The sequence below is a fragment of the Bos mutus genome, chromosome 9 (assembly GCF_027580195.1).
Source record: "Bos mutus isolate GX-2022 chromosome 9, NWIPB_WYAK_1.1, whole genome shotgun sequence".
Classification (NCBI taxonomy): Eukaryota; Metazoa; Chordata; class Mammalia; order Artiodactyla; family Bovidae; genus Bos; species Bos mutus.
The window spans coordinates 100238284-100263412 of record NC_091625.1 but is presented as its reverse complement, the minus strand read 5'-3'; the positions used below and the strand labels follow the sequence as shown (position 1 = coordinate 100263412).

At 45.4% G+C, this 25129-nt stretch overlaps 1 protein-coding gene across 2 annotated transcripts in view; it reads left to right on the top strand.

The window, feature by feature from the left end:
- PDE10A (phosphodiesterase 10A) overlaps positions 1-25129 on the top strand; it is a 267312-nt gene that overhangs the window by 215204 nt on the left and 26979 nt on the right. For both annotated transcript variants that reach the window (XM_070377011.1, XM_070377012.1), the window contains exons 13-17: positions 2849-3035; positions 17186-17328; positions 19554-19637; positions 21096-21246; positions 22341-22496. In XM_070377011.1, coding sequence (XP_070233112.1) covers positions 2849-3035; positions 17186-17328; positions 19554-19637; positions 21096-21246; positions 22341-22496 — 721 coding nt within the window. The remainder of the gene's footprint in view (positions 1-2848; positions 3036-17185; positions 17329-19553; positions 19638-21095; positions 21247-22340; positions 22497-25129) is intronic.

Below are 25129 nucleotides of genomic sequence, written 5' to 3'. Positions count from 1 at the left end.
GGGCTGCCATGTTCTCCCCCAGGGGAACTTCCCTACCCAGGGATCAAAGTGACATCTCCTGCGCTGGCAGGCGGATTCTTTACCACTAGTGCCGCCTGGGAAGCCCCTGTCTCCAGCTACAGGAGTTTAAAGTGTTTTAAGGAAAACTAAAAAGCAAGAGTTAAATTTATAAAATTTTTTTCATTATAGTGTCATCATTTTGTCCTAAGCATATTCTTTAGCAAACTGTATCTTAAAGGCTGTAACACGTAGTGATGAAAGTATTTTGAATCCTGGTTCTGTCCTTCGTCACCTTTACAGTGACCCGAAGCGAGTGACTGAATCTGTCACAGCCTCAGTTGTTTTCTCATCTTTAAAATGGGCACAGTAATACCTATTTTGTAGGTTTTTCTTTTTTTATTTTATAATTAGAGAAAATATTCAGAAAAGGCCTGGCAACTTCACATGACACAAAGTAGGAGCTCAGTCAGTTGCAGACTTTATTGGATGTTAGGATTGCTAATAAAGTTTTGTTTTGAGTTACTTTGGAGAACTAGAAACCAATTTATGTAATTTGATTTAAAAAACTTTCGAAGTTGAAAGTCTCAAGGTTGACACCCTGAAAGTTGAAGGTAATGGTTCACCTATTTTGGCAGCAGTGTTCTGTGCGTTCACAATCGGGTTTCCTTTAGGGGACAGTTAAACAGCATAAGCAGTGGGAAGTTTTTCAGGTGTTTGATTAATGTCATATTTGCGTAACTTTTATATAAACAGACCTGCATCCTGGTAACATATTTTTTCAATGAATTGAGTGTGCTGAAAATCTCAATTTTTGTCTTAAAAAAGCCAACTTGTCATTTTAGTACTTAAATATTGAAAATATTTATATATCCTTATATAAAAGCTTTTTAAATAACATGAAAAAGCAAGCAACAGATTGTGAGAACAATTTGCAAAATATATATCTGGCAAAATATTTGTATCTAGCATATATATTAAAAAAACTTCCAAGATAACCCAATTTAATAAGTAGGACACAAGATTTTAACAGATGCTTCACAAAATAAGATCGATGAATGGCCATTAAACAGATGAAAGATATTTGATCTAAGGGAAATGTAAATTTAGTTGACTATGAAATCCTGTTACATACAAGCTTGAATGGTTAAAATTTTTAAAAAGTGATGCTAGCAAGCGTTGGCAAGAATATGGAGAAACGTGGATGCTCATACCTTGCAAGTGGGAGTGTATGTTTGCGCAACCACCTTGGAGAGTAGATTCACAGTGTCTTATAAAGTTCAGCACACACAGCCCTCGTTCAGCTCCACTTCTGGGTAACACTCCAAGAAAAATAGCACCTGTCCACACAAAGACTTGTAAACAAATCTTGAGGGCAGCATTATTCATAATTGCCCCAAACTGGCAGTTAACAAATAATGTCCATCAACTGGTGAAGGGGTCAAGAACGTGTGATGTGTCCATACTCTGAGCTTCTGCAGCGGCTTAGTGGTGAGAACCCGCCTGCCGGCGCAGGAGGCACACGTTAGATCCTTGGGTCGGAAAGATTCCCTGGAGAAGTGAATGGGTGTCCACTCCAGTATTCTTGCCTGGGAAATCCCACCGACAGAGGAGCCTGGAGGGTTACAATCCATGAGGTCACAAAGAGTCAGACATGACTGAACAACTGAACACACACACACACACACACACACACACACACACACATATCCACACCATAGAATACACTCAGCAAACAAAAGGGCTGAGCTGCTGATAGTGCAACATGGGTGAATCTCAAAACCGTCGCTGTAGGTGAGAGAGAGGAGAAGGCGATGGCACCCCACTCCAGTACTCTTGCCTGGCAAATCCCATGGACGGAGGAGCCTGGTGGGCTGCAGTCCATGGGGTCGCTAACAGTTGGGCCCGACTGAGCGACTTCACTTTCCCTTTTCACTTTCATGCATTGGAGAAGGAAATGGCAACCCACTGCAGTGTTCTTGCCTGGAGAATCCCAGGGACGGGGGAGCCTGGTGGGCTGCTGTCTCTGGGGTCGCACAAAGTCAGACACGACTGAAGCGACTTAGCAGCAGCGGCAGCAGGTGAGAGAGACCCATCAGAGAAGGCTACCGTCTAACTCATTGCCTGTAGTTGTAAAATTGCTCCTATGGAATGACTCCTATTTTCAAAAACCGTTTTGAAACTATTTCCCCTAAATCAGGAGTCAGCAAATCTCTTCTTTGAAGAATCAGACAATAGGTATTTTTGGCTTTGTCGGCCACAGCATCTGCGTCACAGCTCTGTTGTGGGGCAGTGGGACTCCGTCAAGGAATGGTGTGGTTGTGTCCCATTTACACTGTTTACAAAACTGGAGGGCGCCGGTGTGTACACAGTCTGTGGATGGCTGACCCTGCTCTAAATTGTTACAGTGAGGAGTCCCATTTAAGTTTGTTCAGGAAATTTACGGCTCTCATAAACCCGGCCAAGTGCAAACAAACAGATCATTTTTACCAAATGTATTAGACTTTTCCTCCAATTCCACAGTTTGCATGTACTTTATGATGTGGGATGTGGGATGTAGTTTGTGATACGGGATGCTTCTCATTAGAACCAAATGAGAAGCTGAACACCTCCTGGAGATGGTTCTGAAAAACTCTCTTGAAAGCAGAACTGGGTTAGAATATTTTCAAAAAGGTTTTATTAAAAACCACTTGCATGTGTCCCCGCTGTCTTTGAGTTTAGAAGCTAGCAGTTCCGTTGCGGTTAACTGTGGGAGAAGCGGAACTGGGCCGAGTGTGTGATGGTTCGTGGTTTGCTCTCTCCTGCCTGTGCTGTCTCTTGTGCTGCCGTCTGGCCCCCGCCGCGGGTGCAGAGAGGTGGACTTGTACACGGGCTACACGACCCGAAACATCCTGTGCATGCCGATCGTCAGCCGCGGCAGCGTCATCGGCGTGGTGCAGATGGTCAACAAGCTCAGCGGCAGCGCCTTCTCCAAGACGGACGAGAACAACTTCAAGATGTTTGCTGTCTTCTGTGCTTTAGCCTTACACTGTGCCAACGTAAGTCATGACGTTTTTACTACTTGGTGTTAAATTTTATAAACTTGGAAAGTGTTCCCCCCCATTTCCTTTATAAACCCAAAAGAGTGATTCCTGGTTATGCATATCTTAGGAAATACCTTAAAATTCCTTGGAAGGAAACAAAGAAAAGAAAACTGATTTTTTCATTTATTTCAAGGTGTGAATTTGATAAAAAGAAAAATGAGGTGAATGTATACGGTTTCCCTTTCCTGATAACTACCGATGTAGTTTTGGGTGTAATCTACCGACGTAGAGGAGGTTATCCAAACCCTTAGAGGTTGCCATTCGTACCACGCTTGAGACTCTTGTGCAAAAAAAAAAAAAGAGAGAGAGTAATAACTCGAGTCTTAACACCAAGCAGAACAGTTTCCTCTGCGAGGAAAAGGGAGGCAGCCACTCCACATATTTGTCTGGTGCTGTGTGCAGGCGTCCTAAGTTGCTCAGTTGTGTCTGACTCTTTGAGACCTCACGGACTGCAGCCCGCCAGCTCCTCTGTCCATGGGATTCTCCAGGCAAGAATACTGGAGTGAGTTGCCATGCCCTCCTCCCGGGGATCTTCTCCACCCAGGATTTGAACCTGCGTCTCCTGCACTGGCAGGCAGATTCTTTATCAAGGAGCCCCCCGATGCCGTGTATTCATTTAATCTTCACAACAGCTCAGCTCTGTGTACTGAACAGTAAGATCAGGCTCCATTTATTTTATGAAGTCTCGCTTTAAAAGAGCTGAACGTATCATCTTTCTTTTACATTTTAAATGAGTTAAACATTTAGTATTCTATGAACTTTAGTAAGCCCTGGGATTTCTTTGGAAGGAATGATGCTAAAGCTGAAACTCCAGTACTTTGGTCACCTCATGCGAAGAGTTGACTCATTGGAAAAGACTATGATGCTGGGAGGGATTGGGGGCAGGAGGAGAAGGGGGGCGACAGAGGATGAGATGGCTGGATGGCATCACTGACTCGATGGATGTGAGTCTGGGTGAACTCCGGGAGTTGGTGATGGACAAAGAGGCCTGGCGTGCTGCGATTCATGGGGTCGAGAAGAGTCAGACACGACTGAGTGACTGAACTGAACTGAACGGAACGGAACTCTAGTAATCCTTCAGTGACATGACTGGAATTCTGAACTTGGAGAAGATTTTATTAACCTTTTGTAAAGCCAAATCAACATGCATGGGAATTCTCACCTTAGTAATTTAGAGAAATTTGTCTTTTTGGAAATCATAGGAGCAGCCATGTGAGTAATGAAAATAGCAGAGAAGACTCGGAACAAAATGGCAAAACGATAATAGTCTGGCGATGAGGGGTGACTGTGCGCAGTGCACCTCGTTCTTCCTGCGGCCCCATGCGGTCTCATGGGGGCTGTACTGTCGCCTGGCCCGTCGGAGACAAGCCAGCGCAGCTGTCAAACACTTCTGACTTCAGACCTTTTTTATACCAGCATATCTCCTCATCAGTAAACATATGGACAGAATGCATCTGTTTAGTTTAAAAGTTGCAGGAAATATAATTTCCACTATATGCTAAATATTGACTTTTATAATTTTTAAATATATTCAATGGAATCCAGGTATTAGAATAATTTGACATCTATTAATAGTCCACTTCCCTGGAAGAGGGCATGGCAACCCACTCCAGAATTCTTGCCTGGAGAATCCCATAGACAGAAGAGCCTGGGAGGTGACAGTTCATGGGATTGCAAAGAGTTGTACACAGCTGAAGCAACTTAGCACAGTCCACTTAAAAATAGAATAAGAAGCTCTTACCACTGAAAAACTTAGTATCATTCTTTTCTCTCTTTGGACTTGTGTTTCTGTTACCCCACAAAAGTTTATTCTAATATATGTTATACTTTAAAGTGTTTTTTAAAAAATTATAATAGTCTAAAACAAACGTGTGTAAGGAGTGTTAAAAATTGATTTTGACCTGTGATGTTATGTCATGGACCTCCCAGATGGCACAGGAGTAAAGAACCCGCCTGCCCATGCAGGAGATGCAAGAGACAAGGGTTTGATTGCTGGGTGGGGAAGATCCTCTGGACTAGGAAGTAGCAACCTGCTCCAGTATTCTTGCCTGAAAATTTGCATGGACAGAGGAGCCGGGAGGGCTATCGTCCATGGGGTTGCAGAGTCAGACTTGACTGAGCAACTGAGCACACACTATTCAGTTCAGTTCAGTCGCTCATTCGTGTCCGACTCTTTGTGACCCCTTGGACTGCAGCGCGCCAGGCCTCCCTGTCCATCACCAACTCCCAGAGTTTACCCAAACACACGCCCATCGAGTCCGTGACGCCATCCAACCACCTCATCCTCTGTCGTCCCCTTCTCCTCCTGCCCTCAATCTTTCCCAGCGTCAGGGTCTTTTCCAGTGAGTCAGTTTGTGACAGATACCACAGACTGGGTGACTTAAACAACAGAAGGTTATGTTTCTGTGGTTTTGACAGCTGGAATTTAAAGATCTGACTACTGGCAGTTTGGTTTCTTCTAGGCCTGTGGCCTCCTGCCTTCGTGTGTCTCCAGTGGTCTTTTCTCTGTAATCGTCTGTGTTCTAATCGCCTCTTCTTATAAGGGCATAGCTCATTGGATTAGGGCCCGCCCTACTGAAGTCTGTAGACCTCTATAGTCTCCTTCCTTAGGGGCTTCCCAAGTGGCTCAGTTGGTAAAGGATCTGCTTGCAATTCAGGAGACCCAGGTTGGAGCCCTGGGTAGGGAAGATCCCCTGGAGAAAGAAATGGCCACTCACTCCAACATCTTGCCTGGAGAATTCCATGGACAGAGGAGCCAGGCAGACTACAGTCCATGGTATCGCAAAGAGTTGGACACAACTGAGTGATTAACTTTTTTTTTAGCATTCAACCTAGAATCATTCCTTATTCTGTCTTCTTTGTCTTAGGCATTTTGAAGTGTGTAGTGAAAGTGAAAGTCGCTTAGTCATGTCCGACTCTTTGCAACCCCACGGACTATACAGTCCATGGAATTCTCCAGGCCAGAATACTGGAGTGGGTGGCTTTTCCCTTCTCCAGGTGATCTTCTTAACCTAGGGGTTGAATCCAGGTCTCCCATATTTCTAGCGGATTCTTTACCAGCTGAGCCACAAGGGAAGCCTAAGAATACTGGAGTGGGTAGCCTATCCCTTTTCCAGTGGATCTTCCCAACCCAGGAATCGAACCAGGGTCTCCTGCACCTCAGGCAGATTCTTTACCAACTGAGCTATCAGGGAAGCCCTTTTGAAGTGTACGGACGGGTTATTTTGTAGGGTGTTTCTATTTTGGTTTCGTCTGGTATTTCCTCATGGCTCTCTCGAGGTTATCATTTCGGCAGGAAGATCTCAGCAGGCTGTGTGTTCACGGTGCCAGCTGTGGGCAGGCTCTGGGAAGGAGGCGTCTGCCTGGTTTCTCCACTGAAACGTCCTTTCCCCCTGTTGTCACTATTTCAGAAGAGTTTACACATAAGCCTGAATATTCTTTGCTTTCTCTCTCTCTGTCTCTCTCTGCATATCAGAACTTCCTCCTAACTCCAGAGAATTCCTTCCAGCTATTTCACCTCCGTCTTCGGGATACTGCTGTCTGGGAATGTGGCTCCCCTATTTCAGCATCAAGTTTATTTCTGCTCATCACCTTTACTTTTTGGGAAGCCGTGAGAGTTGCTTTCATCTTGAGTCAATGAGTGGAACAGGAAGAGCTTTATTATAGCAATTGCTCTGAATCTGAACTCCACATGAGCCAAGATGCCAAAGAATATGGCAACCCTATCATCAAAAATTGTTTTTAATGATCTGTCAGCTGAAAATTTATTTAGGTCCACGTTCAAGTACCTTATGAAAGCTTTAGAAACCACTTTTAGACCTTATTAACACCAGTATTTGATTTAAGAGATTTTCGTACTAATGAAACTTGAGAAAGGGGTGATTTGAAATGAGTGGTGGGAAAAGAGCATTTTTAGGTAGAGTCCATGTAAAAATGAAGGCGGTGGAACTTGATCTTCTTAAAATCTGTCCGTGTTTCTGTGCAGCCCTGGAGGACTTACTGTGTCCATCCCAGGGTAGGCACTGTGAGGCCGGCTCAGCAGTGCTGTTGCAGAGCTCGCCCAGGGCGCTCAAAGCTCTCCTGAACAGTGATTGTTGCATCAGAAACCTGGACTCAACCACGGTCAAACGATTACGCCAACCCGAATACTAAAGCTGAAACAAGAAAAATAACACTCCTTCTGAAAAGTCATGAGTAAGTTGACAGGCGTTCTGTTTTTGTGTTGGGGCAAAGCTAGTGGAGTTGTTTATAGTGAAACTGACTTGTCACTTTTTATAAACACTGAAACTCACCGAACTGTTTCTGCTCTCCTGCCATGACAGATAGGGTATGTGCCACAGTTTCATAGAGTGTCAGCGCTGGTGGCGGGCTCTAAACCTCTCCTCAATCGAGCAGACCCAGGCCTGGTTGTAACCTGAAGGTGCGTGTTGAAGCCCAGGTGGCGCAGCGTCAGCTCTCTGTGGAGTTAATCGCCACTTTTTAAACTGCAGTATATCTTCTCCCCATGAGAGCTTATAAAAACTGCATTGTTTCTGACAGTGCCTCCAAACTCAGAAAGCATGATAGCCTCTGACCCCGCAGCTCAGGGGCGCCCCCCCGCCCTGCCCTCTCCACACGCCTTCCCGTCTGGGGAGCAGCTGGTATTGGAGTTGTTTCTGTTCAATGCAGAGGGAAGACCAACGTACTGCCTTTCTTTACAGTAACACTGGCTTTGTTGAGGCAAGCATCCTCCTCAAAAAAAAAGAAAATGCAGAGAGCTCCCACTGTGTGTCAGTGTCTGTAAGCCAGTGATTGGTTTCTTTGCAAGAGAGTTTCCTGTCAGCCTTCTTCAGGGGAGGATGTCAGATCATAGACCTCTAGAGTAAAGACCAAGACCTGGATCCCGGTTCCTTCGTTAGTCCCACAGCTATCCCGAGGGAGGCTGTGATTAGCTCCACTTGATGTGAGAGAGACAGATACATGGATGAAGTAACCCAGGGAAGGTCCCGCAGCACGTGTGTGGCCGGCCAGCTTTGGATGCGGCCCTGGAGTCCTCGGCGCACTGCCCTTCACCCGCCCGCGAGAAAGACAGCTTTGTAAACACTTACGTCTCAGAGCTAGTCAAGGAAAAAAAGTCATTTCTCTGCATCTTGGTACCGTGGTCTCCATAAACTGGAATAGACGTGCAGGCAGAGGAAGCCACACATCAGATGCTGTATTTTTTTGACGGTGTATTTTTAGTCGCTCGATTCTTTTTTATCAGCTCAGTTCTTAGCAGGGACGTCAATCTGTTGATTTTTCCTCGTGTTGGTCTCTTCTTTCCTGGATTTCCTCATTCCTCCATTCCTTTACTTACTTGATTTTTACTTACTTACTCAGATCCGTCTGGAATTGCTTCCCCTGCGGGAGACCCAGGTAACCTTGTCTCTCTGCAGGGTCCTCAGCCCAGGAACTCCTCCCTGCAGCCACAGGCGGGCCTTTGGTCCCACACAGGGCACGGGGCACAGCCTCCGCTGGGCCTGGCATTGCCCTCGCCGCTGTAGCCCTATTTCATGCTACTGCATACAGAGCACAAGGCTTCCTGTCCATACCTGTGTGGACCGTGTTTTTCGTTTTAGGTTTATTTAGGGGGCCACACTGACTTCATTACTGACATCATTTAATGCTATTGACATCACATTGAAAATCTGCATTTTAGCAGATATTCCGGCAGTTAGGTTGGGCATGTGACTTGAGTGAAGGGGAAGGAGCACCCAGTTTGTTTCAGCAGGGGTTGAGCCCCTTGCATCTATGGATTGCCTGCAGCCAGTGGCGAGCTGGTAAAGCCAGCTCTCTAACCAAGAAGGGGCTTTACATGTAGCACTTCCCAGTTTGTGTGGAGTGCAGACTCCCACTCAGACAGGCGCACGCCCGAGGAGCATCCTGAGTGCAGACCTGGGAGCCAGGGTACATCCTCAGCAGGTGGGACGCAGCGTCACGCACCGTCACAGCCCTGACACTCAAGAGTTCTTCAGCAGACTGAGCCCTCAGGAGCCCAGCGGCGTGGCCGCGGTGCTGGAGGAGGTGGTCATTGCCGGCCACTTGCCCAAGTTTGTGCTCTTCCTTACATGTGAGACCCCATGGACACCGCGTGTCCTTCCCGACTCGGGCACTGCGTGTCCACCGTCCGTACCTGGGAGACCTGGGCGCAGAGCACTCGAGTAACTTTTGCCTAAAGACGCACAGCAGCTCAGCGCAGGAGAGGAGGGTCCACCCAGAAAGGTGAGCTGGAGCCTGGTTCTTAGCTGGTGTACCTTTAAGTGAGTCCAGGCCTCCTGTGAATGTGAGTAACGTCAGCGCATCCTCCGCACGCCCCCATGTCTGTGCAAAAAGCCAGTAGGTAGGGGTGCTGCTTCGTAAGATTGCGCGGTTGTGTTCTCGCCACGTGGTGGGCGCGAGCTAGGTTACGCTCCTGTTTCCAGGCCGCCGTCCTGCTGCCTTTGTGCCTGTCCCATAGCCTCGTGTCTGAGATTAATCCCCCATCCAAATGGACGGCGGCCCCCTCTGCTAGCTGTCCCTTGGGCTGGACAGTGAGCCCAGCTTAACTCCTCACTGTCACAGACAAATAGTCTGTAGAAAGTCAGCACACAGCGTGGTGGTCCATCTTCATTAACAGTCCGCAGTGGGGAGAAGAGAGCAGAATCATTTATTAGTAATATGTTATTTTCGACTATTCATATTGAAGGTCATTTAGAAAACGGGGACTCAAGTAGCTATAAAATTTGCCGAAACTAATTCTTTTTTTGCTGTAAAGTTAAAGTTCGTGTTACTGCCTTACATTGAGTACAAAATTTTAAAAAAATTAAAATTAACAGTTTATATGTTTACGAACAATATAAACTTATTAAAATTATACATAGTGATAAATAAAAATGTAGTTTATTCTCAGCGGAGGTCATAAGCTTGTAAAATGCTGAAAATGAGTATTTTGTGAGGATTGCAAAAGTGGTGTATACGGGCCCTGAAAGGCTGCCTGCCGCCGAGCAGGCACTCACTGGTGGTAACGACTGTAGTGGCAGTGCTGTTCTGCTGCCTAATATGGTTACTTTTACTAGCACCTCCCCCAGAACGGCCCTGAAGAGCAGGCGGTACTGACTCACAGTGACTGCCAAGTAAACCCCGTTGATTGTTCGCCCTCCTGCCGGAACCTGCGGTACCGTCTCGAGTGGGAGGGATGTGACGGTCCATTGAGGGTTGGGGGGCGCATCTGAGAACTTCTTTTAAGGAATGCTGTGAGGGAAAGTCCATTTTCTCGATTGTGTGTACACGGATGGAGCTTTCACCCGGCTCGTCCGTCAGGTGGCTGTGTCATGTCCAGGTGCGGTCTCCTGTGACAGGGGCCTTCTATTCTACAGGGAAGAAGAGCGGACAGGGGTGTCCAGCCTGCACTTCTAAGCCTGACCCAGCTTTTCCTCAACCATGTTAGACGACAGCTTTGCAATGTCCACTCATTTCCCTTGTGCTACAAAGGCTTTGCTACTTGCGGCAAAGCACTTGGAATAGTTGTTGAATTCATTGTTTATTTACACATATTTCTTTCACAAAAAGAAATTCCAAATTGCTGATGTTTTTCTGATGACAAATGACAGTGTTTTGTTACTTACAAGACGTATTCAAAGAAATAAACATTTAATCTGAACTTTCAAATTGCAAGAAACATTAACACGGAATAAGAAGATAATTGCTTTTCCAGATAAATTCATACCATGAAGAGAGTACTTTGAAAACAGTTATTTTCCATCATCATCATGTGACTTTTTGCTGAAATTTATGTGTCAAATACACAAATTCCCACGTACCTTTACAAAGACTAGGAGCAAGCATTTTTTAAAAAGAAGTTTACTGAGGCTTATAAATATACAATGAACTACATGTGTTTAGAGTGTGCAGTCTGACAAGTGTACACACACACCCCTGCTGACTGGTGTGTCCATCATCCCCACGAGTCTCTGTGACCCGTTCCCACACAGTCCTCCCCGTCTTCATCCCCCGTTTCAGGCAACCACTCTTGTACTTTCCATGACTTACTTTGAATTTTCCCGTTTATATGACTGGAATCATAAAATCTGTGTTCCTTGCTGTCTGACTTCTTTCCCTTAGCACAATTATTTTTTAGACTCATCCATGACACTGCGTGTGTAAATAATTCACTCTTTATCACTGAGTATTCTGCTGTATAGATATATTATGAGGTGTTTGTTTAGTCACCTGTTGATGGAAATTTGAGTTATTTCGCTTTTGGCTGTTACAAATAAAGCCGCCCAAGTCCGTGTGTGGGCGTGTGCTTCCATTCCTCCTGAGTGATGCCTAGACTGGTGGGCTTTTGTGGCGGGGGGACGTTTAAGAAACCGCCAGGCTGACCGACGTCCAGTATCCCCAGCATCACTGGCAGCGTTCCAGTCTCTCCACATTTGCATCTCTGGGTCTTCTTTGGTGAAGTGTCTGCTCCAATCATTCGCCTGTTGTTTGTAATTTCTGGGTTTTGTTACTGAGTTTTGATAGTCCTTTTATATATTCTAGATGTAAGTCATCTGCCAGATTATTTGCAAATATTTGCTCCCAGTGTTTGGCTCCTCATTCTCTTAACATTTTCTTCTTAAGAGCGTTCTTAATTTCGAAGAAGTCTAGCATGATTTTTTTCTTTTTGTGATCATGCTGTCTGCATTGTATCAAAGAAAGATTTGTCTAACCAAAGATGACAATGATTTTCTCCTGTGTTGTCTTGTAGAAGTTCTACGGGTTTCACATCTAAGTCTGTGGCTGACTTGAGTAAGCTGTTGCATGTGGTATAAGATGAGGATCAGCACTTACTTGTTTGTCTGCATCCAGGTGCCCGGTTGGTCAGCCCCCTGAGTGGTGCAGACTCTTCTTTCCCTGAGGTCTTGCCTTGTACTTTTGCTGAAAACCAGCTGACCCTATGTATTCATTCTCCTCATGGCCTGACCCCTTTATCACTGAAATGATCTCCTCGGTAATAATCTTTACTCTGAAATCTACTTTGTTAAGTATCTGGAATTTTCAGCTGTTCCCGTTTTCTCTAGACTGGTGGTAAATGTTAAACACCTTTTCCAACCTGTTGTTCTTGTTGTTGAGTCCCTAAGTCGTGTCCAGCTCTTTGCGATCCCACGGACTGCAGCACGCCAGGCTTCCCTGTCCTTTACTATCTCCCAGAATTTGCCCAGACTCATGTCCATTGAGTCAGTGATGCCATCCAACCATCTCATCCTCCTCTTGCCCTCAATCTTTCCAAGCATGAGGGTCTTTTCCAGTGAGTCAGCTCTTCGCATCAGGTGGCCAAAATATTGAAGCTTCAGCTTAAGCCTCAGTCCTTTCAATGAATATTCAGGGTCGATTTACTTTAGGATTGACTGGTTTGATGTCGTTGCTGTCCAAAGGACTCTCAAAAGTTTTCTCTAGCACATTTCGAAAGCGTCAGTCCTTCGGTGTTCAGCCATTTTGTGGTCCAACTCTCACATCCATACATGACTCCTGGGAAAACCATAGCTTTGACTATACAGGCCTTTGTCAGCAGAGTAATGTCTCTGCTTTTTAATATGCTGCCTAGGTTTGTCGTGGCTTTTCTTCTAAGGAGCAATCGTCTTTTAATTTCATGGCCACAGTCACTGTCCACAGTGACTTTTGGAGCCCAAGAAAAATAAAGTCTGTCACTGTTTCCACTTTTTCCCCATCCATTTGCCATGAAGTGATGGGACCAGATGCCATGATCTTTGTTTTTTGAATGCTGAGTTGTAACCCAGCTTTTTCACTCTCCTCTTTTGCCTTCATCAAGAGGCTCTTTAGTTCCTCTTCACTTTCTGCCGTTAAAGTGGTGTTATCTGTATATATGAGGTTGTTGATATTTCTCTCTGTAGTCTTGATTCCAGCTTGTGATTCATCCAGCTGAGCATTTTGCATGATGTACTCTGCATATAAGTTAAATAAACAAGGTGACAATATACAGCCTTGATGTACTCCTTTCCCAATTTGGAACCAGTCCATAGTTCCGTCCAGTTCTAACTGTTGCTTCTTGTCCTGAATACAAGATTTTCAGCAGACAGGTAAGGTGGCCTGGTGTTCTTATCTCTTTAAGAGTTTTCCAGTTGTGATCTACACAGTTAAAGTACTTAGGGTAGTTAATGAACCAGAATATGAAGTCAAGTGGGCCTTAGGAAGCATCACTACGAACAAAGCTAGTGGAGATGATGGAATTCCAGTTGAGCTATTTCAAATCCTGAAAGATGATGCTGTGAAAGTGCTGCACTCAATGTGCCAGCAAATTTGGAAAACTCAGCAGTGGCCACAGGACTGGAAAAGGGCAGTTTTCATGCCAATCGCAAAGAAAGGCAATGCCAAAGAATGCTCAGACTAACACACAATTGCACTCATCACACACTAGTAAAGTAATGCTTAAAATTCTCCAAGCCTGGCTTCAACAGTACTTGAATCAAGAACTTCCAGATGTTCAAGCTGGTTTTAGAAAAGGCAGAGGAAGGAACCAGAGATCAAATTGCCAGCATCCACTGGATCTTCGAAAAAGCAAGAGAGTTCCAGAAAAACATCTATTTCTGCTTTATTGACTATGCCAAAGCCTTTGACTGTGTGGATCACAATACACTGTGGAAAATTCTGAAAGAGATGGGAATAACTGACCACCTGACCTGCCTTTTGAGAAACCTGTATGCAGGTCAGGAAGCAACAGTTAGAAGTGGACATGGAACAGCAGACTGGTTCCAAATAGCGAAGGAGTACATTGAGGTTGTATATTGTCACCCTGCTTATTTAACTTATATGCAGAGTACATCATGAAAATGCTGGGCTGGATGAAGCACAAGCTGGAATCAAGATGACTGGGAGAAATATCAATAACCTCAGATATGCAGATGACACCACCCTTATGGCAGAAAGTGAAGAAGAACTAAAGAGCCTCTTGATGAAAGTGAAAAAGGAGAGTGAAGAAGTTGGCTTAAAGCTCAACATTCAGAAAACTAAGATCATGGCATCCAGTCTCATCACTTCATGGGAAATAGATGGGGAAACAGTGGCTGACTTTATTTTTCTGGGCTCCAAAATCACTGCTGATGGTGATTGCAGCCATGAAATTAAAAGATGCTTACTCCTTGGAAGAAAAGCTATGACTAACCTAGACAGCATATTAGAAAGTAGAGACATTACTTTGCCAACAAAGGTCCATCTAGTCAAAGCTATGGTTTTCCCAGTGGTCATGTATGGATGTGAGAATTGGACTATAAAGAAAGCTGAGCACCGAAGAATTGATGCTTTTGAACTGTGGTGTTGAAGAAGACTCTTGAGAGTTCCCTTGGATTGCAAGGAGATCCAAGCAGTCCATCCTAAAGGAGATCAGTCCTGGGTGTTCATTGGAAGGACTGATGCTAAAGCTGAAACTCCAGTACTGTGGCCACCTGATGTGAAGAACTGACTCATTTGAAAAGACCCTGATGCTGGGAAAGATTGCAGGCAGAGGAGAAGGGGATGACAGAGGATGAGATGGTCGGATGGCATCACCGACTCAATGGACATGAATTTGGGTGGACTCTGGGAGTTGATGACGGACAGGGAGGTCGTAGCGTACTGCAGTTCATGGGGTCGCAAAGAGACGGACACGACTGAGTGACTGAACTGAACTGAACTGAATGAACCAGAAGTACATATTTTTCTGGAATTCTCTTCCTTTTTCTATGATCCAGTGGATGTTGGCAATTTGATCTCTGGTTCCTCTGCATTTTATAAATCTAGATTGAACATCTGGAAGTTCTCAGTTCACGTGATGCTGAAGTCTAGTTTGAAGAATTTTAAGCATAATCTTGCTAGCATGTGGAATTAGTGCAATTATACGGTAATTTGAACGTGCTTTGGCATTGTCTTTTTGGAGTTGGGATGAAAACTGACCTTCTCCAGTCCTGTGGCCACTGCTGAGTTTGACGAATCCCCAGCCTTTTACTTTTACCCTGTCAAGTGTGAAATTTGCTCAGTTGTGTCCGACTCTTTGCAACCCCATGAACTATGCAGTCCATGGAATTCTCTAGACCAGAATACTGCAGTGGGTAGCCTTTTCCTTCTCTAGGGACCTTCCCAGCCCAGGGATGGAACCCAGGTCTTCTGCATTGCAGGTGGATTCTTTACCAGCTGAGCCACAAGGGAAGACCCTATCTGAGTCTTTGTTATATTTAAAGTAGGATTCTTTCTTGTAGACAGTGTGAGTTGGGGTTTTGCTTCCTGCTTAGATAACCTTTTCTTTTAATGAGGCTCTTTAGACCAGGCATGTCTTATGTTTAGGTGTACATCCATAATCTTGTTACTTGTTTTGTTTGTTCCATCTGTTTTTTATTTCCGTTTCCCTCTCTGTCTTCAAAAGTTGAATTTTTAAAAAAATCTGTTTTATCACACAGCTTTCAACTTATTAATATCTGCTGTGTGACGAATTTCACTGATTGTCACTGGTTTTGAACATGATTGACAGTATATAAAGATGCAGCTGATTGTTTGCAAAAGTAATTGATTTACATCAGGGAAAATAGAAATTTATCTGAATTCCAGTCAAAGACATTAGTGCTTAGAGAGCAGAACTGTGAGTGTGATAAGAACAGGCAGTCCTGCCTTTGTTCTGTTTGACTCACATACTGTTTGGCCTCACCGGCTCGATGGACACGAGCTTGAACAAGCTCTGGGAGTTGGTGATGGATGGGGAAGCCTGGCGTGCTGCTGTGGGGTCACAAAGAGTCGGACAGGACTGAGCGACTGAACTGAACTTTTTGGCATATTTTTCTCCAGTAGGTGGTGCTACTGGTAAAGAACCTGCCTGCCTGCCAAGGCAGGAAATGGAAGGGAAGCGGGTTCGATTCCTGGGTAGGGACGATCCCCTATAGCAGGGCATGGCCACCCACTCCAGTGTTCTTGGCTGGAGAGTAGCATGAACAGAGGAGCCTGGAGAGCTGTGGTCCAAAGAGTGTCACAGAGTCGGACACGACTGAAACCACTTAGCACACACTCACGCACTTTTGGCATATTTTTCTCCACTAGTACCACTGTTTTCAAGTGTTAAATCAAACACCACCATCTCACCAAGTAATAAAGAAAAAAACTTGACAACAGATAACATATAGTGCTTCATTTCGAAATATATCATTGTTTAGTGTGACCAAGAGTCATGCTAAGTCAATATTTTTAAAACATGTACTTTTTATCTTTAAAATTTTCTATTATATTTTAATTTATAATACAAACAATATATTAGCACAGTGTGTAATTTCTCATGGGGCATACATTTATTACACGTGCATCTATAAACTTATTTTGCCAATAAAGAACTTTACAATCAACAAATTTTCAAACTCCCTGGACTAGAGGACTCTGAGATCACCAAGAGTTAAGCTAAATATTTTTAAAAGGAGACACAGAAAAAAAGTCAACTGATGTCTCAATTTAGTTGTTTTGCATCTTAGTCTATTTGTGCTGCTATAACAAAATACCATGGACTAGGTGGCTTATGAACATCAGATGTTTATTTCCCAGCAAGGCTGGGAGTCCAAGAATAACATACCAGGTAATCTCTCCACCTAGATAGAATGGCTGGCCGTCTGACAAAAAAAAAAATACTTGTTACAAAATTTAAGAAGTCTTTTAAAATGGATATATAATTTCTTAAAAAGCCATTTGTGTCTTCAGTGTCACATGTGGGGTTTTTCAGTAAATATGAAAATATATAGTGATGGTGAGAAAAATCGGGAAAGATTGAAGGCTGGAGGAGAAGGGGACAACAGAGGATGAGATGGTTGGATGGCATCATTGACTCAATGGACGTGAGTTTGAGCAAGCTCCAGGAGTTGGTGATGGACAGGGAGGCCTGGCGTGCTCCAGTCCACGGGGTCGCCAAGAGTCGGACACGACTGAGCGACTGAACGGAACTGAACTAATGGTGATGGTAGTTAACGGATGGTAACACGCAGTAACAGTAGTTAAGGACGAGTAATAGTGAAGCCGGCTGCAGCTGTGGCTTTGTTTTTAAAGCAGCCTCTGCACTTTAATGCCGACCACGCACGCGCTAGTTTACCTTTTCTGTGTTGGCGCAGATGTACCACAGGATCCGGCACTCGGAGTGCATCTACAGGGTCACGATGGAGAAGCTGTCCTACCACAGCATCTGCACCGCGGAAGAGTGGCAAGGCCTCATGCACTTCAACCTGCCCGGCCGCCTGTGCAGAGAGATCGAGCTGTGAGCGCCCTGCCCCGCCCGCGTCCTCAGCCACGGTTCTCAGCCCACTGAACTCAGAGTGAAGTGGCTTCCAAAAGCAGAATCATAAATACTGCGTTCCACGTGCGGTCTCTGACCTGACCGTTTCCCCCTTCCAAGGAAGGAAAGGCCGGATATCTTTATCTTTAGAAAAACTAGTCTGAATGCCATTTTGAAATGAACCAACCTAAATGTTAGCTTTCCTTGTTTACATACTTTATGAAATATTTACTATTCAAAATGGCATTTAATCTCAGATAACTGAAAGCTTTCATTTCCATATAGTTTTAAGTTTGCCAGTTACATTTGAGACTTTATAATACACAGTTTAACATCCACACTTCGCTTCTAATCCCAGGCTAATACATTTGTTACTGGTGGTCAGACTGCCCATCAAAAGTGTAAGCCAACTCTGTGTGTTAATAACAACATAGAAAAATCTTCAAAAGTGATCCAGAGCTGACAGTTATTTAAAATAAGAAAAACCGTATTGTTAAATTATTTAAATAAGGAGGTCATTAGATTGCTGTGCGTTAAATGCCCTGCTGGCCTAGTAAACAAATGGGAATCTGTGCCTGTAAATGCCTCAGGGTCACCAGACGGAAATGCTAAGGACAACAGTTCTGAACAGCCAGCTAGGCTTTAGCTGGAGCCAATCAGATGGTTCATTTTCTTGGCACGGTCTCTATAGAGGTGTTCCCATGACTTCTGACCACTCTAAGTAGGTGCTGCCCTTTTCAAGTGGGTTTTGCTCAAATAATATGCCTCAGTTTATGTGTTGACAGTGTATGTGTTACATAGTGTGTGTGTGTATATATATGGTATGTGTTGTGATACCCAGGACGGAGGAGCCTGGTGGGCCACGGTCCGCGGGTTGCAGAGTCGGACACGACTGCACAAGTAATACACACATATATTTTGATACAATAAGAAACACGCCTGTGGGCTGCGTAGCTAGTTCCCGGCACAGAGCTCCTTTGACCCTTAAAATTTCCTGAGTGATTTGGGTGAGAGAGGTATCTTTTGTTATTCATATTAAGCCTCTTTCAACCACTCAAGAGTTTTTGCTAATGAAAGACTCTGGGCGGATGAGGGCCTGCCCTTGGACTCCTTTCCAGGGAGAGAGACGGGGTGGGGGTGGGGGCTACCAGTGAGCAAGGATTTCATCACCTGTACCCTGTGTGCTGGAAGCTCCAGAAAACCCTAACTGAGGGGTTCTGAGAGTTTCCAGACTGTGGAGCACGTCAGGTGCTGGAAAGGGGGTGCCCCCAGAGAGAGGCCGGCGCTGCACGGCCCGCCCCACTGCCTGGCCCTGGGCACCTCTTCCTCTTGGCCGCTCTCAAGTTGTGTCCCAATAATAAGCCAGACGTCTAGCTGAAGTGTTCCTCTGAGTTCTGGAGCTCTTCTAGCGCATTATCTCCCCCGAGGAGGGGCTTGTGGGAATGGCTGACGGATTAGAAGGGCGGGTGGCCTTGACTTGTGATTGGCGTATAAAGTAGAGCAGTCTGTGGGCCCCAGCCCTTGAGCTGTGAGGTCTGCCTCAACTCCAGGTAGTGTGAGAATGGGGTTGAATCCTAGGAAATCAGTGGGTGTCTGCAGAGAACTGGAGAACTGCTTGGCGTGGAAAACTCACACATTTGGTGTCAGAAGTGTTGCACCTAAAGGAAAATGGTCTAATACTTGAGCATTCTGCTTATTGGGGTTAAATATCCACAACTAAATTAGCATATGAAAATAGGTAATAGCTTTGAATGCTAATATTTATAAAAGTTTTCTCTGGATAAAAATGGGAAATAGACGGATTTTCAGCACTAAAAGAATTTCAAATGAGATCCCCCTTTTTCTATGGATTGTGTCGGGCCCGTGTCATGTACGTGTTGTGTGTGTCCTGATGAGTGTGTGGTATTAAGAGCATCATTATGTTGTCCTTTATCATTGCTCTGATGATAATGACCACAGTATTCCTTTGTAACAGAGACTTAAGCAGTGGCTTAAATCTTGGACTAAGTTCCTGAGGGGGTGGGTGGAATGTCCTCCTGGAAGCATTTGATTACAACAGAGATGTGACTGAGGAGGGGAGAAGGCAGGGGGCCGAACTCCCAGTATTCTTTTAGTTTCTTCATAGACATAAAATTTACTTGCTTTATTTGCACGTTTATCCCAGCTCGCTGCGTTTCCTCCTGAGTTGTGCTTTCTGTTTATTCCAGGTTCCACTTTGACGTTGGCCCCTTTGAAAACATGTGGCCTGGAATTTTCGTGTACATGATCCACCGATCCTGTGGGACAGCCTGGTATGCAGGACCACCTTGATGCCTCACCGTATTCTCGGTTAATAATTAAAACATGCCACAAATTGTTTTCTCTAAGCACTTGAATTTTTAAAAAAAGGCTAAGATTATTAGACAGCGTGCAGCCTTCTTAGATTCCCTTGGTTCATAACCACGTCTGACCAGGTGATGCTGAGAATGTAGGTGTAGCTGGGATAAATAATCGCATACTGATCCTGCGGGTGTCTTGGAACAAGCGCACACGTTCAGCGTCGCCTTTCACCTTTGACTTTAACGTGCCGGTTAGAGCAGGAGTGGAGGAGCCAGGCCTCCTGACTCAGTGGTGTCCTTTGCTCGGCGGCGTTACCTTGTGCGTTCCTCCCACGTCCCCCTTCTTCTGTGGCCTGTCCCTGAGGAACTGCGAGCCCTTTCGTTCGTTCGTTTGTTTTTAATGTAGCTTAAACACATAGTTAAAATGCAAGAAATGTTTCTTTCTTTTTTCCACTAGTCATTAAGTGGCTTATCGAGGCTCTTGGCTTCTCTAGAGCTAAATTGTCACTCCTGTCCCACTGAATTCTGTTTTCTCTTATTCCCATCAGCGGCTTTTATAAATCACTGTTTCAAAAGAATGAGCGCAAGATACCTAACTTATTTCTTAGATAGCAGTTGAGAGTTTGACCAGATGAAACTCTTGTAATGACACACCTTATACTTCAGGTACTATTCGGAAATTTTCAGTAGAGAAACATAAAGGTTATGCGTATTAATATTTAGAGGTTTTCTGAACTCTCATCTCTGGTATTTCCAGAGCCCTGTTTCATATTGATACGCTTTTGTCTTAAGTTGCCTCATATCCATTGAGAGAGTTAGTGGGGCTCTAAAGAAGTCTATTTTAAAAAAATACAAAATCTATTACCACACTGTAGAATAAGAGCATGCGTCATAGTCTTTCATGTACTGTTAAGTATTTGAGTGTGACCATCTGCCACTGCCAGTTGATAATTTGAGTGTACCACAGTAATTTGGATTCCTTTTCAAAGGATAGCCTCTCATCTAGAAAATTCTTATGGTGTGCACGTTTGCAGTTTGTGAACGTGAATGCGCTTTTTTTAGAAGAAACTCTCAGAACACTCTTGAGCAGGGTGATGGTATGTTGCTGTCTGTTGACCCTGTGGGCTGCAGGAGATGGTTGACTGTTCAGGAAGCGGTGATGGGAGTCGATGGTAGGGAAGGCAAGCAGATTCTGGGGTCTGCTCGCTGGTGGGCCTGTTACAGTGTCTGAGAGGAAGCCGGTAAAGAGTCCTCCTTCCTTGCTGGCTGGAGGAATGCCAGGGAGCTGGTGAACGAGGCTCACTCGGCACCCGGAAGTCTCCCCGGGGCAGGTGTGCGTGGGCACAGACCCACGTGTCTAGACCAGAGCTGCCTCCTGGAGCCCGTTGTTTCTTCACCAGTTCCTGTCGTGACGGTGTCTCTTCCGCACAGCTTCGAGCTGGAGAAGCTGTGCCGTTTCATCATGTCTGTGAAGAAGAACTACCGCCGGGTTCCTTATCACAACTGGAAGCACGCGGTGACGGTGGCCCACTGCATGTACGCCATCCTGCAGAGCAGCCGCGGGCTCTTCACCGACCTCGAGGTGCGCGCGCCCTTCCTTGCCCCGTTTGCAGGTGGCTGAGTGGGTTTGAACACTCTGTGTCTGCAGCCCATTCACGATATAATTAGGTGCCGTGTTATTCCAGGACAAACTTTGGTTCAGTAGATTCATGAGCAGCAGAGTTTTAAATGGCAGTATCCAAGCATTTTTTCCTATTGTTTTGTATAAGAAATATAGAAACGGACATTCCAGTGTCGCCAAAACGTCCCTCAACGAAGCACTGGTTTTTGTGGTCTCTCTTCCCTGGTAAAGCCGAACTGTACTGAAGGGCGCAGATGAGGCCAGCTGCTGTCGTTGCCCTCACGCCCTAGATAGTGGACACTTATCCTGTCCCCCGAGAGCCCAGAACATGAAATGCAGTTAAAACATAAACGCTGATCTGACCTTTTCCCTCACAAGAAGACAGGGGCACTGTGAGGCTCCACTGATTTACAGACGTGGAGCTGGTGACACACTCAGAGAGGACGCGGGCACCCCTGTCCGTTCATGCCCTGCTGTCTAGCCCTTCCTTGGCCACCCAGCCTCGAGCTCGGGGACCGGAGTGCCTTCACCCCAGCTGTGCCACTCCCAGGCAGACCTTCCCAGTGGCCACGCTGTCCTCTCTGCATCGGCCCCAGCGGCCGCTGTGAAGGCCCCAACTCAACCCCCTTCTCTCCTCCTGCTCCAGGACTCGTGACCCTGCAGAGAAAAGGAGCTGCCTGCCCCATGCTTTATGATTTCCTTGTTACAGTCCTCATTCACGATAACCATACCATCGCTAGAATTTAGTGTCCAATAGATTTTTGAAAGAAGAATGGAAACTGCCTTCTCCTTTTGCAGATTCACTTTATCTGTCCTTCTTTGGAACCCTTGCTTTAATTTGCCCCCACTTAAACACTTTTTCCCAGAGCTCAGCAGGAAACCTCAATAGTAATCTGGTTGTCAGAGTCAGCCGCAGAAAGCAACGTGGTTAAAAAGGAGGCTGGATTATCCGGCATTGCTGCTGTTCCTGAGGACGGGGGCTGCATCCGTGACAGAAGTCAGCGTGAGAGCCCCGTTTCTTTGTTTTGAATGTCTGTGCTGTGTTGTCTCTTAAGCGCAAAGGGCTGCTCATCGCGTGTCTGTGCCACGACCTGGACCACCGGGGATTCAGCAACAGCTACCTGCAGAAGTTTGACCACCCGCTGGCCGCGCTCTACTCCACGTCCACCATGGAGCAGCACCACTTCTCGCAGACCGTGTCCATCCTGCAGGTGAGCCGCCAGGCCCGTCGCCTTCTGAGAGACTCCTGGCTTCGGTAGTTGGGGCCCTCTTTAAAAACAGCAGCCACGTTTTACTGTAGAACCGTTCCTTAGAGTTGTTCTCAGATAATCGTGTTGGTTTTTTTTTTTTGAAAAAAGGCTCTTTTTTGAAGATTTATATATATATATTTTGTAACCACATTCGGTTTTTAAGTACCTTATACCCTGAGGCAAATGAACTATTTCACATAGTTCATTTAATCTATGTGGATTGTCATATTCTACAACTAGAATGTGCTGACCAACAAATCTCTAAAGTTAGGCAGGTAAGATTTTAAGTGCATTGAAGTTCTTTTTTTCCTTTTGTGTGTTTGTAATTCTGTTGCTTTTACGATGTTCTTAGTGACCGCTCTGGACGCTGCCAGTTCTCACATCACAGTGAGATGCATTTGCTTCTTCACTTAAAGCTTTTCCTCAAACTCATCTTAAAGTAGCTATTACCTCGTAGATTTGATTTCCATCACAATTTTTAAAATACGCTCTGTGTTTGATTCAGAATAGTGGACCCCGTTTCCTCCTCTCAGTGTTAGCACCTTGAAGGAGGAAGAGATATCTCATTAGGTCCCCTGATTATGGGTCTGGTTACCGGAAGGATTCTGAATTTGCAAGAATGTGAGGCACCCCCGGCAGGACCTCAGCAGCGACCGCTGTGGTCACCTGCGAAGCAAAGGGTGTTTACCGCTCAGGGCAGCCTTCCTTCCTGGAGTAGCCGAGGCCCCCGCCCACCCAGGGCTGGTTTCCTCCCGCCAGCTTCTCCAGGGGGCTCCTCAGTGTCCCCCTGCCCCCGTGCCTGGTGGTACCGCACACCGGATCTTCCTGAGCCCAGCAGACTGTGCCTGTCCACGCTCCTTTTCCTCGGGGCTGCCAAGGTGAACGTGAGCCTGCTGGAATGCAGGTGCTCCTCTGACTCCCTGCCGGGGAAGGGGAGAGGTCTGCCCGGCCGGAGCCGCGTCCGACAGGGGCCGAACGTCCCACCTGTCCCCAGGCCGGTTCTGTCCCCGAAAGCAACAGGGAGTCACCATTCCTGATGGTCCCTGTCCTTCATTTTGTTAAGTGATGTACGTACGGATGGATGGATGGTTTGGATGGACAGGTAGGTAGATCCATATATACCTGGAAATTTAAGCAAGATGAAAGATGTGTATGGATATGTGTGGGTGTGTATGTGTTTGCATATATGCATAAAATATAGGTATGTGTGTACCTATATATGTGTGTGTATAATAAATGTGTGTTATAGGTATGCACATATATATATTAAAACACACACATACTAAAATGAGCTTTCTGTAGGCAGATATTATAAAACTTTATGACAGTTTATACCTTCTTTGCCCTTACTCATCCTGTGAGACCATTTACTTGTACAGAAAGAAAGGCAAATGCCAGAGATGACGTCAGCATGCTTTCGCTTAGAGATATTTAGGCCTCCTCAACCCCGTGTGCTTCCTGAGTCCTAAGTGAGTTCATGCATTCGGCTGTGATGACATCTCTGCTATTTAAATCTGCCAGTGAATTTTGATAACCTTCATAAAGTTTCTTCAGAAAACCTTTTCTAAACATAATAGAATTAGCTTTTAAAAAGGCCAGGGTTGCGATGGACTGAAACCTGACCTGAGTGGTAATAGCAGTGATACCAGCGGGGCGGGATGGGGAGGGTGTGACCCAGGCAAGGAAGACTGCCTCTGTTTTTTGCCGTTGAAGGTGAAGGTGGTGTCAACGGTTTATCTCATTTTCAGCAAATCCTCAGCAATGTGGGGACTGCATATTACATAATGCAGTGTTCCCAGAATGGTCAGAACATGGTCACTGAAACTCAAGGCAGTGAATTAGTTTCAGTCAAGCTGTTGAGATCCACAGACTTGTTGGGGGGCATTAGATTCCAAGTATTAGAGAAGGGATTTCGGTCACTGGTTAGGTATGTTTGTGCATTTGCTCTCGTGCCGGGGTCCAGCCCCGGTGGATCCAGGGAATTCGAAGCGGGGACGGCGTCGGCAAGGATCAGGAAACAACTGCTTAATTAAACGTTAATTAAGGATATAAAGAGTAATAGAATGAGGATAGCTCAGTAGGAAAATTCAGTGAAGAAAAGAGGCTGAAATAAGGATAGCTCAGTGAGGAAATTCAGTGGAGAAAAGAGGCTGAATAATTCAGCCAGAAGGTGAGAGAAAGAATGACATGGGGAGACCAAGTTTCGGTGAACAAGGCCCGCACTTTATTTTCCAAAGTAGTTTTTATACCTTAAGTTATGCATAGAGGATAATGGGGGAAGGGGTAGAGTCATGCAGCAAGCCAGGCTTTCTTCCTGCAAACTTATCATATGCAAAAGCTTAGGTGATTTGCATCATCTTCTGGCCCGGAGGCCTGTTAACATTTTAAGAAACTTATTTTTCTCTAAAGGTGATTATTCCAAAGTCAGGCACCAGCCTCCCTCCAAAAGCATTAGATAAAGTTGCATTCCTATAGGGCAAAGTTGTGGTGGGCTCAATCAAGAAAAGAATTAACTCAAGGGTCCAAGGTTACAAACATTAAAGCTACTACTTACACCAATTATATTAATCAATACACTGCCAGGGACACAGCAG